This window comes from Wasmannia auropunctata, unplaced genomic scaffold, assembly GCF_000956235.1.
Source record: "Wasmannia auropunctata unplaced genomic scaffold, wasmannia.A_1.0 LD324838.1, whole genome shotgun sequence".
Lineage (NCBI taxonomy): Eukaryota > Metazoa > Arthropoda > Insecta > Hymenoptera > Formicidae > Wasmannia > Wasmannia auropunctata.
In genome coordinates, this window is record NW_012038052.1 from 439 (window position 1) to 2,399 (window position 1,961).

General features: G+C 24.2%; 1 protein-coding gene across 1 annotated transcript; it reads right to left on the minus strand.

The window, feature by feature from the left end:
- Positions 1–459: 459 nt before the first annotated feature.
- LOC105460296 lies at positions 460–1,836 on the minus strand. The gene is made up of 4 exons (XM_011706725.1): positions 1,688–1,836; positions 1,376–1,537; positions 835–1,013; positions 460–467 (listed from the first exon to the last, which is right to left on the minus strand). Exons 1-4 carry the CDS (start codon positions 1,834–1,836, stop codon positions 460–462), a joined length of 498 nt encoding a protein of 165 aa, XP_011705027.1.
- Positions 1,837–1,961: the final 125 nt, after the last annotated feature.

Sequence of the window (1,961 nt, forward strand, 5' to 3'; positions counted from 1 at the left end):
TGAAGCTTGCACACTAGAGAAAAAATTATTTATTGTTTAATTTACTTTAATAATATATATGTATATTTAAGGAAATATAAAGTAATCTAGTATTATACTTTATTAGTATTATACTGTATTAGTATTTTTTATACATATTTTGAAAAGCTTTTATTTTTGCTGATATTTATCAGTTTAAACTTAAATCAACTTATAAATCTGTAATTTATTATATTTATCGAAAGACAATTATATACCTCACGAAGGAAATTAAAACCAAAATTAAACAGTCCAAGCCCAGAGATTTTTAATGGCCTTTGTAGTATTTGGAACAGAAACTGCATGATCTGTAAATATTTATGTGTAATTAAAACGTTAATGTTGTGCAAGTATATAGTTACATAAAAATGATTGCTTACAGTTTTATGAGTCTCGATGTCAAAAGTAAGATTCGTTAATCTGTTCAAAAACATCTGCACTCTATTTGCCTAGTATTAATAAATTTATTAACGTATACGTAGTTATTTTGATAAAAATATAAATTATATGTTTAGAAAAAATTTATTATAATTTTAAAAATTAATTTTAACACAATGTTTCTTACTTAACGTAAATAAAAGGAAAGAAAAGAAATGAGATTTTTTAGATTAATATATAAATACATATAAAAGCACAAATTACTAAGGCATGATAATCAACACATATTATTAATATCAATAAGTAATAAATTATCTAACTTTATTGTTTGTAGTATATATATTATAAGAAATATATATACCTTAATACAAACTTTTTCGCAGATATAATTAATTACAATCATTTTTACGGTGTTCAATGCGATCCAAAGATAAATACCAAAAAGATCGATCAGTTTTTGCGTGAAATCGTCAGCATCCGTCATCATCATCATAACATAACATTCATAAATAATTTGCACTGTGAAAACGTGAAATGCAACTACTTGCGTCACCATTTTCAATCCAAATATTGTGTTTAATTGACGTGATATCGAACATAATTCAAGATGAATATGCCTGTGAAATGTATTCGATAAATGATATTTTTGAGTATCGTATAAAATGCACAATAAAGTAAATAATTTATATGGCCGCAACTTTGTGCGACTTTCAACTCTTTTATTATGAAATTTATTCTTTACTTTAAAATTAAATTTTATGAAACTTTTGTAATATGTTATCTTTTTATAATAAATTTCTTTTTTCTATTTAAAAAATGCTTTTATTTATTTATTTCGAATATATATAATAATAATAAATAATATTTTGGATATAATATTTTTAAATGTTTTTAAATATGTAGTTTTATTTTATTACTTTGATGTACAATTCGAGAACTATAATAGTACATATAATATATATTTTTTGTTATTTCTTACATTAAAATCCATATATTTTGCTTAGATGTTTCAGTGTCAATCATGTGTTGGTGAGACAGAGGCGAAGTAGAGGTTTCCCATGCATATCTTATTTTTTGTTTCTTCTGTTCTACTAACTTTTGAATATTCTCATTAACATGCTCAAATTGAGATCCTACGTATCTGCATTAAATACAATGCAAAATAATTAATTTACAATATCTAATTTATTGAATAAATTTATTGAATTGCTCTACAAGATTTGATTAATTTGTTATATTGTATTCTAATAAAAAATAATGTGATTATTACATTGCAACATTATTTACAAACCTTAGAAGCATTATGTACATGAAATCGAACAGCGTATTGATATGAATGGCGTGATTTGCAATACATACTGCACATATAGTCATTATGGCGTAAGATCTAGGAGTATGTTTTTGATACCATACATAATCGTTTATATCCATTAAAAGCATTATGATGAGCCAACCAGTAATCAACCATATAATTTGTGTCCGCAAGTTCGCATAATTCTTCGACGTTCCAAGCTTCTCTAATGTGTCACTCACAATATTTAGTCTGTTTAAACAACTTTTAAATC